Raw genomic sequence first — 26,000 nt, 5'->3', positions numbered from 1 at the left:
ATCTTGGCGATCTTCATTTCAAGGACGCATTTGTTCATCATAGCTAATGACCACCATCTGGCAGCGGGTCCGAACATTTTTATTTGCTCTGGGCGTAGATCGTCTATCCCAGCAGCTTCACTGTTCTTCATTAGAGAGATGCAGTCTTCTAACTCTTCCAGGATAAAGGGACTACCTTGATTGTCGCCTTCTTGAGTAAATCTCTGAAATTCTTTCTTGTGTGTTTGCTGTTGGTTTTTCCATTGAGTAGGATCTGATGTCCTATTTGATTTTGTCTGACCTTATATGAATTTTAAGTGTTAGTTGGTGACTCATTATTGAAATTTTTAAGAAATTGCTAGGCCTTTCGGCTATTCTGTTTCATGTCTAGGCTTGTGATTATGTTACACCAGTTCGCTCTTCCAGAGTCTGATATGGCCTGAAGGAGTTCTTCTCCCGTCGCACTTGTTTCTTCTGAAAATGGGTTTCCCTCAAAGAGCTGCTGGTAATGTTCCAGGAGAACCTTCGAGTTTTCGTCGAGGCCAGGCATATACGTAGTATCTACGATCTCGGAGGATGTTTTTGCGTGAAATACTTTTAACTAGTTCAATTACTTCCCCATGAACCATGGACCTTGCCGTTGGTGGGGAGGCTTGCGTGCCTCAGGGATACAGATGGCCGAACCGTAGGTGCAACCACAACGGAGGGGTATCTTTTGAGAGGCCAGACAAACATGTGGTTCCTGAAGAGGGGCAGCAGCCTTTTCAGTAGTTGCAGGGGCAACAGTCTGGATGATTGACTGACCTGGCCTTGCAACATTAACCAAAACGGCCTTGCTGTGCTGGTACTGCGAACGGCTGAAAGCAAGGGGAAACTACGGCCGTAATTTTTCCCGAGGGCATGCAGCTTTACTTTATGGATAAATGATGATGGCGTCCTCTTGGGTAAAATATTCCGGAGGTAAAACAGTCCCCCATTCAGATCTCCGGGCGGGGACTACTCAGGAGGACGTCGTTATCAGGAAAAAGAAAACTGGCATTCTACGGATCGGAGCGTGGAATGTCAGATCCCTTAACCGGGCAGGTAGATTAGAAAATTTAAAAAGGAAAATGGATAGGTTAAAGTTAGATATAGTGGGTATTAGTGAAGTTCGGAGGCAGGAGGAACAAGACATTTGGTCAGGTGAATACAGGGTTATAAACACAAAATCAAATAGGGGTAATGCAGGAGTAGGTTTAATAATGAATAAAAAAAAGTGCGGGTAAGCTACTACAAACAGCATAGTGAACGCATTATTGTGGCCAAGATAGACATGAAGCCCACGCCTACTACAGTAGTACAAGTTTATATGCCAACTAGCTCTGCAGATAATGAAGAAATTGAAGAAATGTATGATGAGATAAAAGAAATTATTCAGGTAGTGAAGGGAGACGAAAATTTAATAGTCATCGGTGACTGGAATTCGGTAGTAGGAAAAGGGAGAGAAGGAAATATAGTAGGTGAATATAGATTGGGGCTAAGAAATGAAAGAGGAAGCCGCCTGGTAGAGATTTGCACAGAGCATAACTTAATCATAGTTAACACTTGGTTCAAGAATCATGAAAGAAGGTTGTATACATGGAAGAATCCTGGAGATACTAGAAGGTATCAGATAGATTATATAATGGTAAGACAGAGATTTAGGAACCAGGTTTTAAATTGTAAGACATTTCCAGGGGCAGATGTGGACTCTGACCACAATCTATTGGTTATGAACTGTAGATTAAAACTGAAGAAACTGCAAAAAGGTGGGAATTTAAGGAGATGGGACCTGGATAAACTGAAAGAACCAGAGGTTGTAGAGAGTTTCAGGAAGAGGATAAGGGAACAATTGACAGGAATGGGGGAAAGAAATACAGTAGAAGAAGAATGGGTAGCTCTGAGGGATGAAGTAGTGAAGGCAGCAGAGGATCAAGTAGGTAAAAAGACGAGGTCTAGTAGAACTCCTTGGGTAACAGAAGAAATATTGAACTTAATTGACGAAAGGAGAAAATATAAAAATGCAGCAAGTGAAGCAGGCAAAAAGAAATACAAACGCCTCAAAAATGAGATCGACAGGAAGTGCAAAATGGCTAAGCAGGGATGGCTAGAGGACAAATGTAAGGATGTAGAGGCTTATCTCACTAGGGGTAAGATAGATACTGCCTACAGAAAAATTAAAGAGACCTTTGGAGAAAAGAGAACCACTTGTATGAATATCAAGAGCTCAGATGGAAACCCAGTTCTAAGCCAAGAAGGGAAAGCAGAAAGGTGGAAGGAGTATATAGAGGGTCTATACAAGGGCGATGTACTTGAGGACAATGTTATGGGAATGGAAAAGGATGTAGATGAAGACGAAATGGGAGATACAATACTGCGTGAAGAGTTTATAAGAGCACTGAAAGACCTGAGTCGAAACAAGGCCCCGGGAGTAGACAGCATTCCATTAGAACTACTGACGGCCTTGGGAGAGCCAGTCTTGACAAAACTCTACCATCTGGTGAGCAAGATGTATGAGACAGGCGAAATACCCTCAGACTTCAAGAAGAATATAATAATTCCAATCCCAAAGAAAGCAGGTGTTGACAGATGTGAAAATTATCGAACTATCAGTTTAATAAGTCACAGCTGCAAAATACTAAAGCGAATTCTTTACAGACGAATGGAAAAACTAGTAGAAGCTGACCTCGGGGAAGATCAGTTTGGATTCCGTAGAAATATTGGAACATGTGAGGCAATACTGACCTTACGACTTATCTTAGAAGAAAGATTAAGGAAAGGCAAACCTACGTTTCTAGCATTTGTAGACTTAGAGAAAGCTTTTGACAATGTTGACTGGAATACTCTCTTTCAAATTCTAAAGATGGCAGGAGTAAAATACAGGGAGCGAAAGGCTATTTACAATTTGTACAGAAAGCAGACGGCAGTTATAAGAGTCGAGGGGCATGAAAGGGAAGCAGTGGTTGGGAAGGGACTGAGACAGGGTTGTAGCCTCTCCCCGATGGTATTCAATCTGTATATTGAGCAAGCAGTAAAGGAAACAAAAGAAAAATTCGGAGTAGGTATTAAAAACCATGGAGAAGAAATTAAAACTTTGAGGTTCGCCGATAACATTGTAATTCTATCAGAGACAGCAAAGGACTTGGAAGAGCAGTTCAACGGAATGGACAGTGTGTTGAAAGGAGGATATAAGATGAACATCAACAAAAGCACAACGAGGATAATGGAATGTAGTCGAATTAAGTCGGGTGATGCTGAGGGAATTAGATTAGGAAATGAGACGCTTAAAGTAGTAAAGGAGTTTTGATATTTGGGGAGCAAAATAGCTGATGATGGTCGAAGTAGAGAGGATATAAAATGTAGACTGGCAATGGCAAGGAAAGCGTTTCTGAAGAAGAGAAATTTGTTAACATCAAGTATTGATTTAAGTGTCAGGAAGTCGTTTCTGAAAGTATTTGTATGGAGTGTAGCCATGTATGGAAGTGAAACATGGACGATAAATAGCTTGGACAAGAAGAGAATAGAAGCTTTTGAAATGTGGTGCTACAGAAGAATGCTGAAGATTAGATGGGTAGATCACATAACTAATGATGAAGTATTGAATAGAATTGGGGAGAAGAGGAGTATGTGGCACAACTTGACAAAAAGAAGGGACCGGTTAGTAGGACATGTTCTGAGGCATCAAGGGATCACAAATTCAGTATCGGAGGGCAGCGTGGAGGGTAAAAATCGTAGAGGGAGACCAAGAGATGAATACACTAAGCAGATTCAGAAGGATGTGGGTTGCAGTAAGTACTGGGAGATGAAGAATCTTGCACAGGATAGGGTAGCATGGAGAGCTGCATCAAACCAGTCTCAGGACTGAAGACCACAACAACAACAGTTCAATTAATGTATCATATTTTTCGGGACACGAGTTTAGGTTCTGCACCTCTTTCTAAGGTGTGTTTGTCCCACTGGGCACATTTAAAATTAAAGCGGCCTATGAACTGGGTGGTTGCTGGTTTAACTGCTTCTACTAGTTGTGTACGTGGGAAGGACGCTCCCACATCCTTCCTGGTTTGATGTGCAATGTATTCGCTGACAAATATTAGGACTGTATCCGCGGTTACATCTGCTGCTGTTAAAGGAGGATGGAAATTTGGGACCGTGTATTACTTTCAGTCCAATTGAGTCTGCACAGGTTTCGAGGTCCTCTCCGCTTTTGTCTGTGCCTGTACCCCTGGGCTGAGCTATGGCAGTTGAAATCGCCCATTACTAGGTTCGTTGATTGTGATCTGAACTCGCTATTCGATGGCATATAGATATATGTCAGTGTACAGGATTGTATCTCTACAGTAAAGATTTCGATGTCTTCTTGAGCTGCCGTATTGCCCATGTGGTCTTTCAATTACTAATTTCATTCCGTGGATCTTCGGTCTTGTATTTTTTGGGCCACTGTGTATCTCTTGCATTAGTAGGACGCCACTGTTGTGTCTTTTACATGCTTCAGCGAGTAATACCTCTTTCTCACTGAGAGCCCTTCAATGTTTATGGGTTTTATCGTCAAAGTTGGCTTTAATAAAAGCCGTTTGGTGATGTCTTGGCGCTGGCAAAAACCTAACGTTGCCCAGGGTACGCCCGATCGCTTGTCATGATCTTTGAGGAGACTTCATTCGTGTAACCCAGTGCAACGATTGGAGACTAGTTCTCAGTGTTCAAAAGGTATAATTGCTGTGTTCACAAACGCAGAAACCTAGTACAGTATCCTACGACTGCAATATCAGTAAGTCACAATTTGTGCCAGTCAACTCTGTAAACACCTGGTTTAAACGATTCGTGATGGTAACGTGTTGAATGATCACCTATGCTCACTCCTAGAGAAAGGGTTGGGTTGTTTGGGGGAAGAGACCAAACAGCGAGGTCATCAGTCTCATCGGATCAGGGAAGGACGGGGAAGAAAGTCGGCTGTGCCCTTTCAAACGAACCATCCCGGCATTTGCCCGGTGCGATTTAGGGAAATCATGGAAAACCTAAATCAGGATGGCCGGACGCGGGATTGAACCGTCGTCCTCCCGAATGCGAGTCCAGTGTGCTAACCACTGCGCCACCTCGCTCGATCGTAGAGAAAGGAAATCAGTCATTGTGGAAAGAAGATTGCCTACAAAACTCTGGTGCGAACCATCTTACAATACTGTTCAAATCTATGGGACCTAAACCGATAGGACTGACAGGGTATATTTAACGTTTACAAGAAAGGGCAGCACCACTGTTGATTGGTTTGTTTCACGCACGGGAGAGCGTCATGAGAAATCTGAGAAACGTGAACAGGTAAACGCTTGAAAATAGACGTCAATTACTTACAAAATTCCAAGACCAACAACGATCACGAACACAAAATTAGACTAATTACAGCATGGACTGAGACATTTAAGGAACCGCGGGACTGCTACGGTGGCAGGTTCGAATCCTGCCTCGGGCATTTGATGTGTGTGATGTCCTTAGGTTAGTTAGGTTTAAGTAGTTCTAAGTTCTAGGGGACTGATGACCACAGATGTTAAGTCCCATAGTGCTCAGAGCCATTTGAACCATTTGAGACATTTAAGGAGTCATTCTTCCCGTGCCTCATATGCGAATAGGACGGGAAGAAATCCCAAGACAGGGTGGTAAAGGAAGAATCCTGTCATCCAATTTACTGTGAAACTTAGTGATAGATTTAAAGTGTGGAGGCCAAGGTCTAGACAGTGGAACCTTGACCTTTCATGGGCAAGTGCTCAATCAACTGAGTTGTACAAATACGACTCATGACCCGTCCACACAGCTCTACCTACGCTGCACGTTATCTCCATAGATCCCACAATCTAATCCGGTCCAGCTCATAGTTTTCATCTGCCGTGGAGTTCAAATTAGCGCACATGCTGCTTCCGGCTGAAAATTCAATCTGGCCCTTTACTGTGATTTTCGGAGGATAAATATAGATTTAGATGTGGGGGCCAGAGATGTATACTGGTATGTTTCGATTACCTTGGTGCGAAATAGCTATCAGCACCTTTACACACCTTAAGGACATGATATCGTATAAATGACTTCGATTACAAAACTGCTCATCATGTTTAGTATGGCTCCAAGCACTATGGGACTTAACATCTGAGGTCATCAGTCCCCCTAGACTTAAAACTACTTAAACCTAACCTAACCTAAGGACATCACACACATCCATGCGCGAGGCAGTATTCGAACCTGCGACCGTATCAGCTGCGTGGTTCCGAACCGAAGCGCCTAGAACCTCTCGGCCACAGGGGTCGGCTATTTAGTATGATCTGAATCCTACAAATAGAGGCTTTTAATGAGATGGCAACGAAATTGGATTTAGTTATGTTCTAGGGGAATCTCCCCTCATGTGGTTTATGTATGCGCCCCAAAGCACAACAATTTATCACTGTAAATCATATCCCAGGCGTGTTTAATGGGCTGTCAGGTTATGGGGTCTGTTTTTATTTCATTTGTTTATGAAGCAGTTGATTCCCGTTGGTTATGTAGTATGCAGTCTGTATTAGTATCTCCCCCCCTCCCCCCTCCCCCCCCCCCCCCCAAGATGATATAAGTAGGTTGTCAGTGGGCATTCTGACTGAGGTAACACTCTTATCTCAGGAGTTCACATGACTATAAGTTTTGTCATTATGACTTTACCGTAAGTTTTTGCTACTGGTATGAATAATCAACATCAGCAAAAAACATTTGCTGTTGGTGGTCTTACTGCTATGCTAAGATGGATTCCAGTGTTTGTACTACACAGTTACAAATACTAAGGCAGACTAACATGAGGTCTAAACCAGCATCTTCCTGAGCATTAAGTAAATACTATTGACATGACTATTGACTACGTACAAACATTCCAGGTTATCAGGACGACAACTGGTTAAAAAACAATGTGCTGTATGTCTAAAGTTTTAATTATTTAGCCTGAAACCGATTACATGAACGACCAAAAAGCTATTCTGTTCTACTGTGGACCACCTCTGAGTGGACGACTGTCGATTTGTCATGAGCAAATCAGTATCGGAGACAATGTCTCCCCAGAGGTTTTTTTGGTAGTGTTAAGAATGGGAAAATTCTAGTGATAGTAAGTCTGAGAGTGCGCAGAGCAGCTATAAGTATGTAGAGGGCCTGATTGTCTTGCTGACTGCTGACAGAGAGAAAGATCAAATTATACCTTCCTGATATGTAAAGCAGGCAATGTGTTTCAGGCAGACTTAGACCATTAAATGCTAAAATTTTCGCATACGTAGTTCTAAGATCGTTCTGCAATTTTGTCTACTGGGATGTAATACTAGATTATACGTTGATCACGTGGTCATGACGTCTTTTTACTGCTACGTCACATAAAATTAGAATATATAAGTATTATATTTTTAGCTGAATGTGTACATTTTGTTCAAGCCTGCAGTTTTAATGATTATTTAGTAATGGCAGGGTGCAATATCATACCCTGACACTCCTTCCTTTCAGGACCCAGAATGGTTTATAAAACTATGCATTGCATGCCTAGAGTTTTATAGTGAAAAGCGATTACACAAAACATCGATATTGGCAGTTGTTTTATAGATGATCTAATGGTGGAGTTCATAGTTACTCTGCCTGAGGACTGAAATCAGTTCGTCTGCCACGTCACTGCCTTTAGAGTCAGACTGGGAAATATGCTTTATTATGCACTTGCAACTATGGCTGCCAGGAATATAGCCTTTGCAGACTTGGTATGTTTCCATCACACAGCGCTAATATCAGTACAGTGTTGTAAATAAATACCTACGATTATCCATCAGTCTATAATTATTTATCACAAGCATAACATGTTTAGGATGTTTGTAGTGTGTTAGTGCAAATACGTAGGATTTGTTCATCAGTCTGAGACACATACCAGGTTGGATTAATAGATGTGGGCTATAACTACTGTGACAACTATATTGTAGCTCTTCCACTGAAGCATATTTTACTGGAAGTCCAGTGTTTACATACATGTATTTCCGAACAAATACTATACATACACATACGCACTGATTCATAGTATTTTTAATGGCTGTCCAAAGTCTAGGTCACTTATAAGAGTATCACAGAACATGACGCCTCTTCCTAATTTTTTTATCACATACACAGACATATTCCGTATACTTCACGCACAAAAACGGTTTTAGGGAGGAAACATCTATCTGAGTTAGTCCTAATTTCTCTTATCTTATGTCTGTTGTTCAGTTTGAGCACACTTATTTCTAGCGTGTTGATTGAATCTACCTGTCCAACATTACATTATTCATTTTGGGAGAAGTCTTCTACTTAGTGAGGGATGTGTCGCAGCATTTCTGCAAGCAACAAAAGATTCAGGTTCTATTAATAGAAGTGGGATATAATTATCACAAACCCTGTCTGAAACTATGGTCCCTAAACAAATTACCCAGCAGAGTGTCATAAGAGGAAAACATCATATGTAAAGATAACGGGCATTTTCCAGATGAGTTGTTGCACTGACTGCCTTGCAAGAGAAGGGAAAAAAAAAAAAAAGGATTCATCTCTCAGCAGTATCAGGGTCTGAACGTCACTCCGATATTAGCTGATTTATGCTTCGTCGTGAATGGTAATATCAACTGTAGTCGGAGCATTGTCGGAACTCTGACGCTATATGAGAATCAGGAGAGAGGTGGATTCGTGATGACATCTTAACGTCCAACACTTTAGATTTGGTGATATTATTATATTGAGTACATGTGGCGATGTTTTTGCTACTAAATAATGCTTTTTTGTTAGTAAAACTGTATGGGTAAATCCTGCACTTTGCAGTAGTTTTCATTAATATACCGGGTGATCAAAAAGTCAGTATAAATTTGAAAAGTGAATAAATCACTGAATAATGTAGATAGAGAGGTACAAATTGACACACATACTTGGAATGACATGGGGTTTTATTAGAACCAAAAAAATACAAAAGTTCCCGACAGATGGCGCTTCATCTGATCAGAATAGCAATAATTAGCATAATAAAGTAAGACAAAGCAAAGATGATGTTCTTTACACGAAATGGTCAATATGTCCACCATCATTCCTCGACAATAGCTGTAGTCGAGGAATAATGTTGTGAACAGCACTGTAAAGCATGTCCGCAGTTACGGTGAGGCATTGGCGTCGGATGTTGTCTTTCAGCATCCCTAGAGATGTCGGACGATCACGATACACTTGCGACTTCAGGTAACCCCAAAGCCAACAATCGCACGGACTTACGTCTGGGGACCTCGGAGGCCAAGCACGATGAAAATGGAGGCCGAGCACACGATCATCACCAAACGACGCGCACAAGAGATCTTTCACACGTCTAGCAATATGGGGTGGAGCGCCATCCTGCATAAACATCGTACGTTCCAGCAGGTGTTTATCAGCCAGGCTGGGGATTATGCGATTCTGTAACACATGGGCGTACCTCTCACCCGTCACGGTAACAGTTACAAAACCAGAATCACGCATTTCCTCGAAGAAAAAAGGCCCGATAACGGTAGATGTGGTAAATCCAACCCATACCGTGACTTTCTCGTCGTGCAATGGAGTTTCCACGACAGTTCTAGCATTTTCGGTAGCCCAAATTCTGCAGTTGTGGGCGCTGACAGACCCTCGGAGCGTGAAACGAGCTTCGTCGGTCCACAACACGTTACTCAACCAATCGCCATCTTCCGCCATCTTTTGAAACGCCCACACTGCAAATGCCCTCCGCTCCACTAAATCGCCAGGTAACAGTTCATGATACCGATGGATTTTGTACGGATAGCATCGGAGGGTACGCCTCAGTGCCAATCAAACAGTAGTATATGGAATGCCGGTGCAACTTGCGGCTGCACGAGCGCTGACTTCCCCGTGCATAGACGAACCCGCTACAGTTTCCATTTCTTCCTGAACTGTACCAGCAGCATTACGCCTTGTGCTCGGTCGGCCACTACGGGGTCTATCGTCTAAACAACCCGTGGCTTCGAACTTCGAAAGCATTCTCGCCACAGCTGCATTTGCCAACGGACCTTTAACCGTTCTAATCCCCTTCCTATGGCGATAGGATCGTAACGCTGAACTAGCACATTCCCCATTCTGATAATACAGCTTCACTAAAAGCGCCTTTTCAGGAAACGTCAACATGCTGCGACTGCTGGCGCATCTGATTCTCTCTCTCACTACAGCTCCTTTTATACACGATTGTCCTGTGCAGTCACTGACGTTTTGCTGTCCAGCGTCATCTGTCGGACATTTTGTGAACTTAGTTTTTTTTTGTTCAAATAAAACCCCATGTTATTCCAAGCATGTGTGTCAATTTTTACCTCTCTATCTACATTATTCCGTGGTTTATTATTTATTAAGTTTTCAAATTTATACTGACTTTTTGATCACTCGGTATATAAGCCACGTAATAAAAATATTTTAGAACGTTTTAAGGTCGACTTCATACAGCATTTGGAGAGCCCTCAAGCACCTCTATTTAAGAATGGGGTCTTCTTTATGTGGCAGCTTTCTTAAGTGGTGGTGCAAGATATCCAGCGAAAGCAACTGCACGTGTTGCAAAATAGTTTAAAGGAATTCTGGACAATTGACTAGCTGGACATACAGGTCAGGGATTTCCTCCATTTATCAGTTTGCGTAGTACGTTTTCCCAACGTTGTTATCATCCGATGAGGCTACGACCCCACTCTGAGGCTGTGGTAGTTCTTCCCTAGGACTAGGCGTTTCATTTATGCGTGGAATGCTGTAGGTACCTCTGAGCTACCTGGAGCCTTGTGGTGGTCGAGGGAACCGAGAAGAAATGTTGATGATTCCACAGTTATGAGGTATGTGCATCCAGTTTTTTACCCAGCTGTCAATATGTGTATAGTTTGAAATTTGAATCCCGTTGATGGGAAATTAATTGTAATCGGCTTATCGATCTCCGCAGCTCACTGAGGTCGCATTTTATGGAGCAGTGAGAGAGGTGTCGCAACTTCTCTGAATCTACAACTTATGTAGGAATAGTTTGGTTTTGCTGCATTGTGGCCATTGCTCGGTCTCATTTGTGTGTGGCGAGGATATATGTACTTCTGATTATTTCCGTATCTGCTTATGATGTCGCACACTAATATTGTGAGAGTTATATGTGTTTTTATTCTGCCTCGGAGTCCTGATCGATCTCTTCCACAGCCAGTGTGCTTGCAGGATTGTATTTAGAAGTTAGGTAGCATCGCTAAAGCTGTGTTTATTTGTATAAATATCGTGTTATGGCAGGTTAGTAGTAATGTCTTGGCTTTCCACAATTAAAGCATACATATATATATGCGAATTCACTCATTATTCATGCACAGTAAGTTTTCCGCAGCAATAATAATTTTTTAAAAATACTGTGTGCTAGCTGTCCAGTCTTTGTCTTTGGAAGACTATGAATCAGTCGAAATTATGTTAATAGCGATGCTCATGCTTTGTTACCAGTAGTTAAAATATGAGACTTATAGCAATTTCACATACATTCCCACCAGGCTAATCCCACCATTGTGATGGACGCACACAATTCGACTAGATACGTGGATAGACTAAAATTTTGCAAAACATCTAATACCTCACAAGAACCAAATTTAGAAACAATGTCTCTAGATGTGTATAGGTTAGCGCTGTGGTAATTCTTATATATACACACAGTATTTTTGGAAGTATCAGAATTTTACTAAGGTGTCACACAATCCAGTAATGTAGTGGTGACTTAACAGAGATATCTATCACACTGTGGTATTTGCTGTATATACTGTATGTTTAGGTGGATACTGGTAAAACTGCAGACCTTATAGAATTTTCTGGGAGTTCATTATTTCCATCAACATGTTTGCTTCTAACTCACACACACTACTATGTCACACACACTAGTAATGACGTAATGGCTTAGCAATTATAAATAATTCGGCACTTGCTGCATTGTGATTAGATGACATCTACATAACATTCATGATATTGATGTGATGTTGGGGATACTGGAATGGTACTCACGTAAGTGGATAAAACTTTGGAAAAACACGAAAAAAATTGAAAAAATGCGTATAAGTGTGAAAATACGCCAACGGCCTTGTCACAGTGGTAACACCAGTTCCAGTCAGAACAAAGTTAAGCACTGTCGACCTTGGCTTACACTTGGATGGGTGACCGTCTGGGTCTCCAGAGCACTGTTGGCGAGTGGTGTGCACTCAGCCTTTGTGAGGCCAGTCGAGGAGCTACTTCATAGAAAAGTAGTGGCTCTGGTCATGAAAGCTGACAACGGCCAAGGGAGCGGTGTATTAACCACATGCCCCTCCATATCCGCATCCAGTGACGCCTATCAGCTTAAGATGACATGGTAGTCGGTTGGTACCATTGGCCCTTCCGAGGCCTGATCAAATGGAGTCAGTCATATAGTGGAAAATATGAAAGAAAGAGTGAAATATATATAAAATTAGGGAAGAATGAGAGTACTTATGTATCTGCCTTGGTGTGATCTCTATTGGTGCCTTGAATGACGTAATATGCAATTGTTATTAACAAACAGACTTCGAGTGCCATGGCTTAACCTAATTTGTTACTAATAAACAGACACAGCCGATCCTCTCCCTGTACTGCCCAGCACCAGGGTGAACCCAAGCCACTGAAGTGTCCCAGTTATGTAAGGTGATGATGGGGAGGAAGTGCTTAAATAGCAGTGATGAATAATTCAGTCTCATGCTGCATTGTGATTGGTTGAGGGCATCATGACATCAATGCGACGTCAGGAACAGTGGCATGGAACTTGCATAATTGGATAAAATACGTAAAATTTAGGAAAAATACGAAAATTCTGGAAAATGTAGAAAAAATACGAAAATGGACGAAAAAATCATAAAACTGAAGAAGAATGAAACTACTTACATATCAGCCTGGGTGTGATCTCTGCTGGTGACTCAAATGATGTTACAGTAAATTATTATTAACACAAAGGGGTTGAGTGACAAGGCTTAATGTAATTTGTAATTACGAGGCCTGTTCGGAAAGTAAGATCCGATCGGTCGTGAAATGAAAACCAAAGGAAAATCAAAAAAATTTTATCTGAAACAGTTAGCCACCCCGTCCAGCTACCTCTCTAAATAGTCACCGCTCCGATTTAGACATTTGTCGTGGCATTATACAAACTTCCCAGTACCCTCGCCACACAAAGCAGCTGCCTGTGCTTTCAGCCAATGCTCTACACTGGTCTGCCTTTCGTTGTTTGTGCCGAAACGTTGTCTTCGTGGCCAACGGTTCACGTGAGCAGAGATGAACAACAGAGGGAACCAATTAATGGCTGTATTGTGGGGTGATCAAAGACTTCCCATCGAAAACGCTGCAGGAGCGTCTTCATTGCCCCTACAGAATGCGGCTGAAAATTGTCTTGAGGAAAGAAATGCATGACATTTATGTTATGTTGGCTGCAAAGTTTCAGGCGAAATCTCTCACCAGATCCACATACTTGGCGGAAGATACTGTTGTTTTAGGCATTTCTACATTATCACTTTGCGCTCTGAACTGCAAAGAGCAACGTGAAGCAATCGAAAGGCACACTAAAGACACTGCCCAACACATCTGTGCAAAGTTGCATCGGATTTTCACAGTGGTTTCCATTTTGCACCTAACTGGACCTTACTTTCCGAATAAACCTCGTAACAAATAAGTACAGACTCATGCTATCTCTACGCTGCCCAACACCAGAGTGAATCCCTAACACCCAAGTGTCCCAGTTATAAAGGATGAAATGTCTCTTTGGTCCAGGGAGGAGAGAGGAGGATGTGTAGAGCGGGGGGGATGGGGGGGGGGGAAGGAGCTCCTCTGTGTGACTTATATCAGTTCCTGATGGTTCCCGAGGTGAACGTGAGTGGGGAGGTGGCCTTGAATGTAAGTCGCCCAAGCATGTAACATGACAGTGGATGTGTATTCTGATATCCCCCACAGAGGACTGACCCAATTGGAAGTGTTTACCTACCTATCCAACTATCCCCTATACGTAACACAGTCCCACATACTGCATTTGAATATGTGCCAAACAGTTATCTGAGATTAATCCTGCACCATCTGGAATGTCTACCAGAAATGCATGGATACCCATGTCAAAAGCCAGCCACTAGCCTTCCAACACCTCGATGGTGTACTGTATGTCACTTCCTTACTACAGTAGACTTTGTCAGAAACCCCATCCATCCATACTAATATCAAGCATATCCTTTCTAGCTGCCCTCTTCTCTCCTCACAAGCTCTGCCCCTCCCTATGAATCTTGTCACTTATACCATTTATTCCTGCAGACACTTTACTGAGATACATTTACACACCACTGACAGATACAGGAAAACATCATAAACTTCTTAAATGCTAAGGAACTCCAGAGCTGGAGCCAAACATTCATCAGGCTTAACACTACACTCTCCCCATAACTATTCCAAGTATTAAAAAGGATTCCACTGACTCACTACCAGATCTTGCAAAACAACGACCCTGTATAGTATCATAGCTAAACGCACCAATCAAAGTGAATTGCATAGAACAAGTACAACAGAACAGAGTGAAACACTACCTCCACTCATTACCTCTAGACGTTTACAAGATTGCTCCATTCCTTTATAGTAATCCTTGCAACTCTATGCAACATTATCCTCTCCATGACTTACAGTCCTGCAATGTGGAAAATCTCCAAGATGCTACTTTTTCTCAAATCCCTAGTATAAATCCCCATCAGCCAGACCTTAGTTTTAAGCAAGATTATTTAATCCGTCTCTTCATACCTTCCAACCCTTCAATTAACACCTGAAACTACCCTAGCATTTCCTATTAACCAGCGTGGCTTCTTTCGAAAGGTCCCCAATAATGTCCAACTCCTGTGTCTCACCCGCTTCCTATACGATCAGATTAGCAATAAAAAATCCGCCATTTTTATGTACCTGAACCTCAAAAATGCCCATAATTGTATATGACCTTTGATCTCCATTTCTACATTTCACTTTCACGCAGTTCCAGTTAATTATGTCTTCCTTTCTTTGTCCTCCCTATCTCATCGATTATTCCTTGTCACTGTCAACAACACCAGTTCCAATACCTTCCATTCCACAGCACGTCTGCCTCAGTGCTCTGTGTTCTATCTACTCCAATGCATTCTGTATATTGTTGATGTGCCTTAGCCATCTATGCCAATATATCGATGACACTCCTGCATTCCAGAAATTTCACCCTGGTGCTGCCAGTGGTTCCTTAAGATCAACCTCTCCAGAACAGATCTAATAATTATATGATGAGCCAACCACATGTTTCACATCTATGACTTTTACCTAGCCATTTACAGCTATCATGAACCATTAATGAACAGACTAAAATACCCTAAACATATGCTCATCAGGTAGCTAACATGGAACCCTCTCTTACTAAACATCCAACAGAGAGCCCACAGTAGAAACTGCTAGTTGATCTTTACCATCCTCCTCACCTTCAAGATGTGGATCCAAATTATCTTCTCCTTCACCAATGTTGCCTCAATATCCATTCCACCAAAGCCATGATGCTCCTTGCAAATACTGGAAAGTCATTCACTCTGCCTTCCCCACTGCATGTTTTTATCTTCCCCCACATGGATGCTTAACCATCTCATCATATTCCTACCTAGCTCCCCCCTCAAATCGAACAGTATGTCCTACACTACCTACAAACTCGATCACCAACAACTCCTTTGTTTCCCCTGTATTTTCCAATCTTGTTTCGTAGCCGCATTGATACCAACACGTCTCTTCTACCGTGCATCTATTCATACTTAATACCCACGCCCAACAAACACCCTCTTCTCAGAAAATGAAATCCTCCTCGATTTTTATCCGTCCTACCAACTCTAATAATTCCCTCCCATTCCTATCACATAACAGGGACCTCCCCTCCCCATTCATCTTTCCCTATCTCCTTTCTTCTTCACAGCATCGCCTAGCCCATGATCCAGCACCTTATTCCATGTCTCTCTCTTACAATCCAACCTCCACCTAGACTCTGTTTCACAGCACAACCCATCAGACCAGTTTGGTTATACGCCCACTCTACAACCCTATAGAACCTTTAACCTTCCCTTACTAACACATCTTTCCCAGTGCAGGTTCTTCATTTTCAGTGAATGTATAGTGATGCTTTGCAAAACCTTCCCCCCTTTGTATCATCTTTTGTTTGTATCTAAAGATGAGGACAAACTCACCAGTTACATTTTTTGCGTTATCAATGAAAATAATTTTGATGACATTGTTATCATTCTAAGCACTTCAGAATCCACGTAAATGTATAGCTTTAGTTGTGTTATATCGATTTATGTATTTTAAAAACATTAGAATGAAGAGCGAAACGTTTGTACCTCCGACAGTCTACAGTTTTCGGAACAAGCTGGCCAAGAAAGTTCTATGCTGCTGCAACAGTCAGCTGAGCTATTATTGTGGTGGGTGCTGTGCATGGGCGCTTGTGATCTGCCGTTAATGGGGGATGTATGTAAAATTGGTCAAATATGTAAGTTTTTAATTTTTTTGGCACCAGATTCTTCTGTAGTAGGTTTGTAATATTGTATCCAATTTTCGGAGTTTAATTCATGCTACGAATGATATATAAGCTATCGTCTTTAAGCCAACGCGCATTGCCACGCCCCATAACCTAAACGATTCTGCCTTTATTTATGATTTTTTATTACTTAGTGCCATCAGAGAAGATACCTGTAGAGCATACAAGGCTCTTATAAGCCCATTTGCAATGCGATTAATTATGGTTTATTAAAGAAATGCCAAGGTCGTGTTATAGGTGACATGCCCTTGACTTCCTCTGAATTTTGATGTCATTTACCCAGCGATTTATATGGTGACCTGCAGTTTAATGTGGACTCTGGTGCAACGTGGAATTTTTTGCACAGTCGAATTACTGGCAGAAGTGAAAAACGCTAAACAGGACAGAGAAAAGCCTAGTACCGTTTGAGGATTCAATCCCGAACTTGGGATTTAGCGGAACAAAACATTACACTTCACGTGTACGAACGCAAACATCCTGATTCACCGATGACCAGTGGGTTTCTAAGTACCGGTGGTTGTAAGAAACCTGTCTATTCGGACCAGCTCTCAGCAACCACAATCCGGTACAGATACGTAGCATTCTGGAGACACTACTGCATCGAACAAAAGTCATCTCAACTGAAGTTCCTAAAGGAACTGAGCCATCTTCGAAAAGTCATTCTTGAACATGGCTACAATCACTGTTACATATCACAGTCCAATTCCAGCGAGACGCACATGCAAAACACCGTCGAAAACACAACAGAATCTTGGGTTTTTATCATTTTGTGACTCAGACACGGAGCTGCTTAGTGGGCTTCTACATAGACAGAACGTTAAATGTCTTTGAGGACCCCAGCAAAAATATAATGGCTCACGAGTCCTGTTCTAATATACCCACTACGGAACCTACCGCTGCAGCAGTAACTTCCTGTTACAAAACCAAGTCGCTACGCCAAGCTGCCTCATTTACAGCTCCGCATCTGCTCTGTTACTTCGCAACCTAACTTCAAGGGTTGCCCAGAAAGTAATCCACCTCATGTTTTTCTTCAACAATTCTCTACTGAACATAATGAGAATTACATAGCCGGCCGGGGTGGCCGAGCGGTTCTAGGCTATACGGTCTGGAACCGCGCGACCACTACGGTCGCAGGTTCGAATCCTGCCTCGGGCATGGATGTGTGTGATGTCCTTAGTTTAGTTAGGTTTAAGTAGTTCTAAGTTCTAGGGGACTGATGACCTCAGAAGTTAAGTCCCATAGCGCTCAGAGCCATTTGAACCATTTGAGAATTACATACACGAAAGAATGGTGTTTTATCTACACACCCTATTTTTTCACGTAATCTCCGTCCCGTTCTATGGCCTTCCTCCAGCACGAAACAAGGGCGTGTATGCCCTGTCGGTACTAATTCTTCTCCTGGTCGCGGAGCCAGTGCTTCACTGTGTAAATCACCTCCTCATCGTCCTCAAAATGTCTTCCACGAATGACATCCTTTAATGGCCCAGACAAGTGAAAGTCCGATTGGGCTGTAGGATGGATGGGGTAACACAGTCGAACACTATTTTGCTATGTGTTAAGCAGTTCTCAGACTTGTGTGGGGCCGAGCGTTATCGTGTTGGAGCAAAACATCTCGTGGGTTGCTATGGCGCCGAAGTCGCCAGAAGTACGTCTTGAGTTTCTTTAATGTGTTGAATATGCTTCTGAAATAACAGTGCCGCCTCTTGGCATCACATCAATGAGAAACACAGCTTCACAGTCCCAGAACACGATGATCATGGCCCTACTGATGGAAGTAGTTGCTTTGAATTTTTTCTTCTGTGGAGAGTAGGAATGACGCCGTTCCATCGACTGTCTTTTATTTTTGGGCTCAAAATGGTGAATCCAGGTTTCATCACCTGTCACAATTGGGGAAAAGAAGGCCTCCCCCTCAGCTTCAAAACGTTGTAACAAATCAAGACAAATGTTTTTTCTGTATGATTTATGATCCACACTTCTGAATATCCAAGAGTGCGGATAATTGCATCCACACTTCCTTTGCTGCTTCACAGATGCAGCGCCAACTGCAGAGTCGTAATGCGTCTAGTTTTCGCGAATGACATCAGCTCGCTGCAACATGCCAGGTGTGACAGCCATGGATGGTCTCCCGGACCACTGCAAATCGTGGAGCTCCGCCAAACCGCTTTCTGATGACCTCACCCTCCATGCGCAGCAACTAATTGTACTTCTGTCAGCAGCAGATGCTCCATAGACTTTGCACAAACGTTTGTAAATATTCCCCATAGCTTCTTTCTCTGCAGTGAGAAATTCAATGACGGCACGTTGCTTGCAACGTACACCACATACAGACGCCATTTTGAAACTGTCCTGCAGCTACGCTATCTGTCGGAAGTGATGGGAACTTGGCACGCTCACTCAGGAGACTTCAAATAACACATACGTAACGTTTCGCGTTCGTAGCGTTGTTTTCGGCTAAGAAAAAAAAATGTATTACTTTCAAGCAGTCCTCATATAAAGTCAAATACAAGAAGAGAGAGCTCTGATTGGGATGCGGATAAACTATCATAAAAATGACGTTCACAGTCCTTAGAATACTTTTTATTCAGCATTGTATTCCGTGTGTACTTCTATGAAAGATTGTAAGTACCTGCGACTACATTCCAAAAAATCAAATAAGGTAATGTTCGGATATTGTCTGATAACATTTACAGTACTTTGAGACCTAATACTAGCAATGATTATGTAACAGACCTAACCATTTTCCGTTGATATGAACGAGACAGTGCCTCTGCAGCGCCTCACATTCGGATCCAAATCCAGTACAGTGCTTACTTTACACTGATGTTTGTACAACCTCATATACCATCGTTACGGATTGTTTGACAGAGTGATTTCCATTTGTCTCTATGGAGATGAATATTTTGATATACTGTACCAGACTGACTCTTTTAATTAATAAAGAGACTTTCTTAGATATATTTACTAATTACCGTCCTCCATAGTCGAAGTCAGTAACGCTCGCCTATGTTGCGGAGCTTGACTCGGAAGTACCAGTAAGCCTCAGAAGTACTACAGCTGAAGCACCTAGTTTGTCTCATCGCAGGCGGGTGCAGATTTTACTTACTTGTCGAGCTGGGACAGCCGTATCTGTACCGCCAGACGAAAATGAAGGCTTGGATGCCGAGGAACCCCAGGACTAAGAGAGCTGTCAGCATACGTGAGCAGGTGTTGAAGCCTGCGCAAGAACAATATTTAGTTACACTGGATTTCGAAAAACGCAGAAAGACAGCAACAGCTCGCGAAACGTAAGGTATCTGATAGGAACAGAAAAAACTTTACCAAAAAATGACGTAATTCAACAAACAAATCAGCATATACAGCAGATTATACCAAAAGAAGGAAAAATATTTAAATCTAACAGGATTCCTACATTCACTCAGTGTTCCCGGTAAAATCTCGCCAAAAAAGCTTCGAAACATAATCATTCAGCTTTAAAAGGCTCAAATTTCCATTAAGATTAGCTTCTCATATAAATATCAATGAAGAACAAGATCAAATATTCCAGTATTGCGGAGTGAATTTAAAACAATCGTGTTTCGCTACATGTAGCATGTTTACGTGTCAGACAACCATAAAACGTATTCGTTATGAAAGGTGGCTACACTGAGCCACAGCGCCAGAGATCGCGCTAGAGAGTATTGTTCCGCCGCCTCCACTGGCAGTGATTATTGAGATGTCGTAGTGGGCAGTGCTTGGGGTGAGATCGTGGTAGTCAGTGCTTGTTAAGAACTCGTAGCAGAGAGTGTTTGTTGAGATGTGCTAGTAGAGAGTGCTTGCTGAGATGTGATACTGAAAAGTTCTTGTTGAGATGTGGTAATAGCGAGTCGGTGTGGAGATATTTGTAATGATTAGAGTGATTTTGGTCAATATATGAAGGTAACGAAACTTGATTTATTTTTCATTATTTAATGTCGTAAATAATGCTTCATTACAGGTTCAGTCAACAAAGCATCTGGCTTGTGTTCTTGTATTAGAGTGTAATCCTGGTTTTCTTGCGCAATTGTAGTATTTTATTTTCTTTAATTAATTCAGTATAAATGATATTTAAAATTTCTTGTGTTATTGAAGAAGAACCGTGCCAGATGCGTACGTTGAATCACACTTCCACACACAGAACAGTTATACTTGTGCTTTGGTTTCGTAGGTTTTATAGTTGCTGGGGACTTAATTAATTAATTGTGTTAATGAAAATTTCCATTTCATTCTTTGTTGTTGTTCTGTGCAGTCAGATTGCGTAATAATACTAGTCAGGGCCAACCGTTTACGAGACTGCGTAAACGGACAGACAGCAACCAAATCAAAAATTTAAAAGTATTTGCATTTCATAATAATTAAGCCCCCATGCAGTTATTGCACCGGAAAGCAAATTACATAATATAATTTATAAGAATATACTACGAAAAAGTCAGATGCATTACAAACGAGATGATTAATTGCACATCTTTTTCCAGTTCAGAAAAGAAATTAAAAAGGCCAAACGAAGTAATGAAGTGGGTTCTTTCCAACTAGTGAAATTAAAAAAAATATTGAATAAATGAGTTTCTTAATCTCCGAAGATAGTAATGTTGTTAACTTTGTAGTAGGTACATTCTACCTATAATATACTTACCAGACAGAGTGTAATTTCTGTGGGATTTGCACAAACTATTTTTGTCTGTCGAACTCAGCTACATGGTATCTTCGCATTTTTTGTCGTTTCTGACATTAGCTCGTGACCCCGCTAACACAATGACAAAAATCGTGAATTGAAGATTCGGTGTTACTGGGCGATTCTAGAACCCAGAGCCATGTAGCGTTTTCAGTTGCATGAAGAATATCGGTAAACGGAGAAATAGTTCACAAATTTCACGATAGCTGGCTCTGTATGTACTTGTTAAAAAGTTGATACGGCGTGAAGACCCCTGACAATCGCACCGCTGTTGCCAGCAGCGCAAACTGCTGCAGGCGAAAACAAGTAGCCTTCTATAGAGGTGTGACCACACTCAGGCGTTGCCATAGAGACGATTACAAAATCGCATTTCGTTATCGGTTGAGGTAGGCGTGCGAAGCTGTTGCAGCCAGCCCACTGCACCTATCAGGGACCAACTCATCGATACCCATTATGTGGTTTTCTTCAGACTGAATCTGAAATGAAACGTCTATCTGTATGGCGAGGTAGAAGGCGAGTTCGCTTTGCGAGGATCATTATTTTCTTTTTCTCCCTTGCTGTGTCGTTACTTTTCCATAGCATTTGGTACTTTCCTCCCGGTTCACACCTGTTCCATCTTCAGCTTAAGGCGTAGGAATAGCGCTCTATATCTACAACCGGACAATTTGTCCAGCATAGCGATAATAAATTATACAGGGTGTAACAGAAAAAAGTATACCCAAACTTTCAGCAAACATTTCTCACACACAGAGGAATAAAATGTGTAATATAGACATGGGTAGGTAAACTCTTTATGTCCATTTTAGACTATATTTTCCACTTCTCTTCACAATCACATTAATCATGGGGAACACACACAAACAGAAAGCACAGCATTGCATGAAATACTCAAAATATGCACTTGGTTACATTTGGTTAGAATTTACTGTAAATTGTAATTTTTAGGTTCACCGCCAATGTTTGTTGTATCAATGGAACTAAGGTAATGTTCACATTTAACTTCCTTCGTTACTTGACATGCGATTAACCTCATGGCTCTGCCACCACCAAGCACAGCATCAGTTATTTCGTGTTCATCACGGATTTGTTTTCAGGTAAAGTGCAATGAAAACATGCTCAAATACGGAGATGTCCATTTACTGTACGGTTTAGTTTAGCAGATAGTAATGGCCGAGGCGCTCAATGTTTGTATAGGAAAAAAAATTCCAGAACGACAATGTCCCGACAGGTGGACCTTCGAATTAACTGATCGTCGTCACAGGGAGCATGGGAAGTTTAAGCCTACTATTCGCGGCAAGGGGAGGTTAGATAGACGAGGACACCTCAAATGGAGAAGGAACTTCGTGCAGTTGACGACAACCCTAGTGTCAGCGTAAGACAATTAGCTGCAATAAGTAATGTTGACTACGTGACTGTCTGGAAAGTGCTACATGAGAACCTGCTCTATCCGTACCATGTACAACGTGTGCAGGTGACATTAGCAGCGAATTGTTTCCTGTACTGGTACACTTCTACAAACTGTTGATTCAAAAATGTGTCAGTCCCACTTTAGCACGTATGTTCTGTTCACGGATGAGGCTTCGTTTCAACATGATCAGATTGTAAATTTTCGCAGACGGCACGTATGGGCTGTCGAGAATGCCCGCGAAATTGTGCGCTCTCGTCGTCAACAAAAATTTTCTGTGAACATTTGTGCCAGCATTGTTGGTGAGTGTTTGTTAGGACCTCATATTGTTCCACCCAGGTTCAACGGAAAAATTTACAATCTTTTCTTAGAGAATACTCTATCTGTTCTGTTAGAGTACGTGCCTTGACGAATGCGACAAAACATGTACTTCATGCACGATGGATCTCCTCATCCTTTCGGGGGTAATGTACGGACGCCTCTAAATAACAGATTCCGTGACAAATGGATAGGTGGTGGACCAATTCCTTGCCCTCCACGCTCTCCGGACCTAAACCCACTAGATCTCTCTATAGAGAGTGGGGGCATTTGAAAGCTCTTGGATACGGAATTCTCCAGGGCATCAGCGATAGCGAGGTTATGCGTATTCTTGCTAACAGGGTTCAGTGCAACGGTGGTTGATGCATGTATCCTTGGTAAAGGAGGGCATTTTGAACCTTTCATTGAGAAAAGAATTTCACACTGTGCTGATATTTTCCTGTATGTTTACCGTGATTAATATGTTGAAGAGTTTCAGAAACTGTCTAATACGTAAAGGAAGCGTTTTCGGAACCACGTCCAATAGCATATTTTTCATCTTCTAGCGTGCGAGGAACGTTTCCTGAAAGTTTGGCAATAGTATTTTTGTTACGTCATGTGTTCACAAACATTCCTCGTGGATAATTCAATCTCTTAGTATCAACCGTACCAAAATCTCTAAAGCAGTTCCTGAGGTTAGCCATCACATACAGATATTTATAATATGTATAGACTCTTTCTCGGTTATGTATTGTTTCCTACAGTTCCACCGGCGCGACTTCTTAGTTGCCTGCTTTTGCCATGTCGAAGAATTGTGTTACACAGTGTTTTCCGGCGCGGTTACCCGAGCTCGTTTCCGACACGACAAAGTAAAATAGCGCGCGCTATATGACCGCCAGTAACATTTTTAATGGTCTGAGCGAACTCTCATTTAATTTAACACCTGGATTCTCACTCACCTGATAAGTTGGAGTCCTCGCAAATGCAGATTTTGAGAGTATCGCCGCATGCGACGATGGAGGTGAACGTTACAGCCGCACCGAAACACACGACGAGTGTGTACCAAGGCGACCATCCTATACAAAAAAAGTCATAATTTTTCACCAGTTTAATGACCTAATAATATTAAGGCATTTAGCACAGGTTAATCCAGTGCAGAAATCTTATATGGAACCCAAAACTTTCTATGGCATTAGATAATGTGTTTTTTTTTTATTAAAATGATGTGATCGTTTGCAGAAAATGAACAAGTGACTTTTGGGACAGACATTTAAAACATCTAAACAGAAAGTACGAATGCAAAATTGATGCTTCACTATTGTCTTGGGAAAGGATGGGATGTCCTATATAGAGGTCGTATAGGAGGAGGCGAAACTGCACGAGAATGTGCCTGAAGGGGTTAATTTTTTATCAAAAACACGTATCTTCGTGTCACGTTTTGGATTTATGCACCTCAATTTTAAGCGTATCGTGCTGAACAGGTTGGGATGGATTAGATTACATCAGAGATAGACATAACTAGTGCAATTACCTATTCATTTTTCTGTGTGAGCGACACTGCTGTATGTAAGGCAGAAATTGAGATATATCCATAGAATTACGTCCATATTACCCATCGGAGTCTACAAATAGTTACTGTTGTTCTGGAAGTTCCACTGTTACTTTGATGCAGGAAGATGTGGGCTGCTGTTGTCACATACACTGATCTGCAGTGCTTCATATCTCGAATTTATTACCAACTGTTTAAGTAGCTCAAACTACTGATAATCAGTGTTCAAGTTATCCGCACTTCCACCTACAAGCTGTTCACTTTTGTCTTATGACTGCATCTGTTTATTATTATTATTTTAATAAATAATATTTCATTTCGTTCAGTGGCTCGATGCTCGGAATCAATTACGGAGAACAGTTTAACCATTTGGGTCATTCACCCATATTTAAAATAATTTATCCCTGATAAATGACAGTGAAAATGGTGATAGAATTTTTTTGTTTTTTACACGCAGGACTTAAAAAATCACATACAGCAGAACACATTTCGACTTGCTCCTTCGAATTAATACGTTTAGAAGGTGTATACCAGTGGTTGTCAAACTGTGGCCCGCGGCCAACATGCGACAGAATTAAGTATTCGTGTGGCCTGCGTTTCTCATCCGTATTTTATAATAATATGCATGTAGCAACTTACAGCCGAACCCAAGAACGTCAGATAACGTTAAGAGCTTCTTACAAGTGTATATCTCCTGCTCAGTAACAAAGAATAATACTTACAGAGAATGTTTCAAACTGCGGTTAATTTTAATTGACGTTGGTGAATTCGGCCTTGAGCCAAGCAAATTTGGTCTCTTACCTCAGGCTGAGAGGGGTAAGTAACGCAGCCACTACGGCGTTAGAAGATGTGAGAGGGGAATGTGTTATTGAGTTTTTCAGTACTGACAACTCACGTATGTGCGGGACTCATACCTGCTATGGTATAAATTTCGACACGGAGGTAGCATGGATTCGTGAAAGCACATTAGACTGTAGTTAAGGCTATTGTAATAGAACGTAGTAGGTAGAAGAAATCTGGCATTTAAATCATTTATTAAAATTTTATGATGGTGTCTCGTATTCAATAATGCATTTAAATATAAGTACATATAGTATTATTAGGCGAAGTCATTCAGTGTTTAATCTCAATGCTCTCTGCATAGAAAAATTAAAAACGCCTCACTACATTCGCATAGCGTCATAATTGCTAGATAGCTTAGGTTCGCAACTGCATGAAACTGGTGCCGACCTCTAATGATCAATTCTTTGGGGCCGGCGGCCAACTTATAACGTCTTTGCTATAGCTAGTCCATTGGGAACCCATAATCTATTAATTTATGAAGATGCCAATTAACAATGAGATCGGTACCACCCCACAATGTCAGTATTGGTCTTACAACAAAAAAAAGTTCGACGACCACTCGTTAAAACCTTATTAGGGTTTGCACAGTTACAAAACTGACAGCAGTGTGGCCACCCAACTCAAAAGGGTCGAAATTGACCATGGCTTACAA

At 41.7% G+C, this 26,000-nt stretch overlaps 1 protein-coding gene across 1 annotated transcript in view; it reads right to left on the bottom strand.

Annotated features, from left to right (window-relative positions):
* The window catches only part of LOC126259695 (uncharacterized), a 115,737-nt gene that overhangs the window by 5,856 nt on the left and 83,881 nt on the right, over positions 1–26,000 (bottom strand). Inside the window, exons 3-4 of the mRNA XM_049956658.1 lie at positions 23,916–24,032; positions 19,671–19,781 (exon numbers count right to left, since the gene is read on the bottom strand). Coding sequence (XP_049812615.1) covers positions 19,671–19,781; positions 23,916–24,032 — 228 coding nt within the window. The remainder of the gene's footprint in view (positions 1–19,670; positions 19,782–23,915; positions 24,033–26,000) is intronic.

The sequence above is a fragment of the Schistocerca nitens genome, chromosome 5 (genome assembly GCF_023898315.1).
Source record: "Schistocerca nitens isolate TAMUIC-IGC-003100 chromosome 5, iqSchNite1.1, whole genome shotgun sequence".
Lineage (NCBI taxonomy): Eukaryota > Metazoa > Arthropoda > Insecta > Orthoptera > Acrididae > Schistocerca > Schistocerca nitens.
This window is presented reverse-complemented; position numbering and strand designations above follow the sequence as displayed.